Below are 1,547 nucleotides of genomic sequence, written 5' to 3' on the forward strand. Positions count from 1 at the left end.
GACCTGTCCAGGGCGTACCCTGCTTCTTTTCCTAAGACAGCCCCCCAACTCTGAATAGGATAAGCAGAAGCGAATGGATAGTTTTTAAGCCACAAAACTATTTGTCTTACATTATGCTGTCCTTTAGAAACACAAAAGACAAATACAGTTTGAAGTAAAAAAATTTTTTTAAAAAGTATTAAAATCTAAATTAGTTTGAATTTATATGACACCAACTCAGTGCTGCTATTTTTTAAATTATTCTTACATGTGTATTTGCAAAAATTAAAAACACATTAAAAGCTTGAGTTTGACCTTATAACTATCACACCTATGATATTAAAAACTGTTACTGAAAAACAGTTCTCATCTCTTATAAAAGTTTAGATCTGATCACACAAGTGAGAAAATTAAATGTAACAATAGTAAATAACAGAGAATGAAGAAAAATAAATAAAGCATCTGAAACTTAAAGTCCTTTTTAGGTGTGCAGCCAATTGTTTTTTTTCAGTGTGCTGTTTAAATATTCTATAGTGGCACGAGAGTTATGGTGTTTTTAAAGTTGGACTAAAGTGTATTAGCTAGGGATTGCTAATAGCATTACCTGATGCAACTGAGTTTATATTTTTTGGCAACAAAATCATGGATTGGATAAACCGGTCACATATCCTAATGTGACTCCAAATAATGTGAAGGTTTCTACGTTTAAACAACTGATTAAACTGCACATTATTTCTTGATGTTTCAGGCAGTTCCGTTGTGGACTTTGAATGTGTGGAGGACACTGACCTGATTCTTATCCATTCTAATAAATTGAATTACACCAAGTTTGAGAACCAGTTGGCAAGACTCATGTCAGTGAGTAGTGTTGAAGCCCCCGCAATCAAGTCCTCCTGGCTCCAAGGTGTCACACAGTACCTGGTCCTGGAGCTGGATGGTACACTGAAAAAGGGACACAAGTATCGCCTCTACACTGAATTCATTGGAGAACTAGCTGATGACCTTGGAGGCTTCTACAGGAGCGAATACATGGAGGATGGAGAGAAAAGGTAAGTGTATATAGTGTCAACAAACCTGGAACATATCAACATAGGTAACAATGAAAATAGCAAAAAAGGGTATGTCTTTAATAATTACATTTTTGTTTGAATCAGGCAGCACGGTGGTTAGCACTGTTGCCGCACAGCAAGAAGGTCCTGAGTTCAATTCCAACATCAGGCCGGGGTCTTTCTGTGTGGAGTTTGCATGTTCTCCCCGTGTTTGCGTGGGTTCCCTCCGGGTACTCCGGCTTCCTCCCACCGTCCAAAGACATGCACTTAGTGGGGATAGGTTAATTGGATAACCCAAATTGTCACTAGTGTGAATGTGCGAATGAAAGTGAGTGTGAATGGTTGTCTGTCCCTGTATGTTGGCCCTGCGACAGACTGGCGACCTGTCCAGGGTGTACCCCGCCTCTCGCCCTATGACAGCTGGGATAGGCTCCAGCGCCCCCCGCGACCCTGAAAAAGGATAAGCGGAAGCGAATGGATGGATGGATGGATACTATTTTATATTTAGTTAACGCCGCT

At 40.0% G+C, this 1,547-nt stretch overlaps 1 protein-coding gene across 1 annotated transcript in view; it reads left to right on the top strand.

Annotated features, from left to right (window-relative positions):
• The first annotated feature begins 708 nt into the window (after positions 1-708).
• LOC102301823 (aminopeptidase Ey) overlaps positions 709-1,547 on the top strand; it is a 20,517-nt gene continuing 19,678 nt past the window's right edge. The window contains exon 1 of the mRNA XM_042214833.1: positions 709-1,028. Within this exon, the coding sequence (XP_042070767.1) occupies positions 832-1,028 (197 nt within the window). The 5' untranslated portion in view covers positions 709-831. The remainder of the gene's footprint in view (positions 1,029-1,547) is intronic.

This window comes from Haplochromis burtoni, unplaced genomic scaffold (assembly GCF_018398535.1).
Source record: "Haplochromis burtoni strain Fernald_Lab_line unplaced genomic scaffold, NCSU_Asbu1 Contig_615, whole genome shotgun sequence".
Classification (NCBI taxonomy): Eukaryota; Metazoa; Chordata; class Actinopteri; order Cichliformes; family Cichlidae; genus Haplochromis; species Haplochromis burtoni.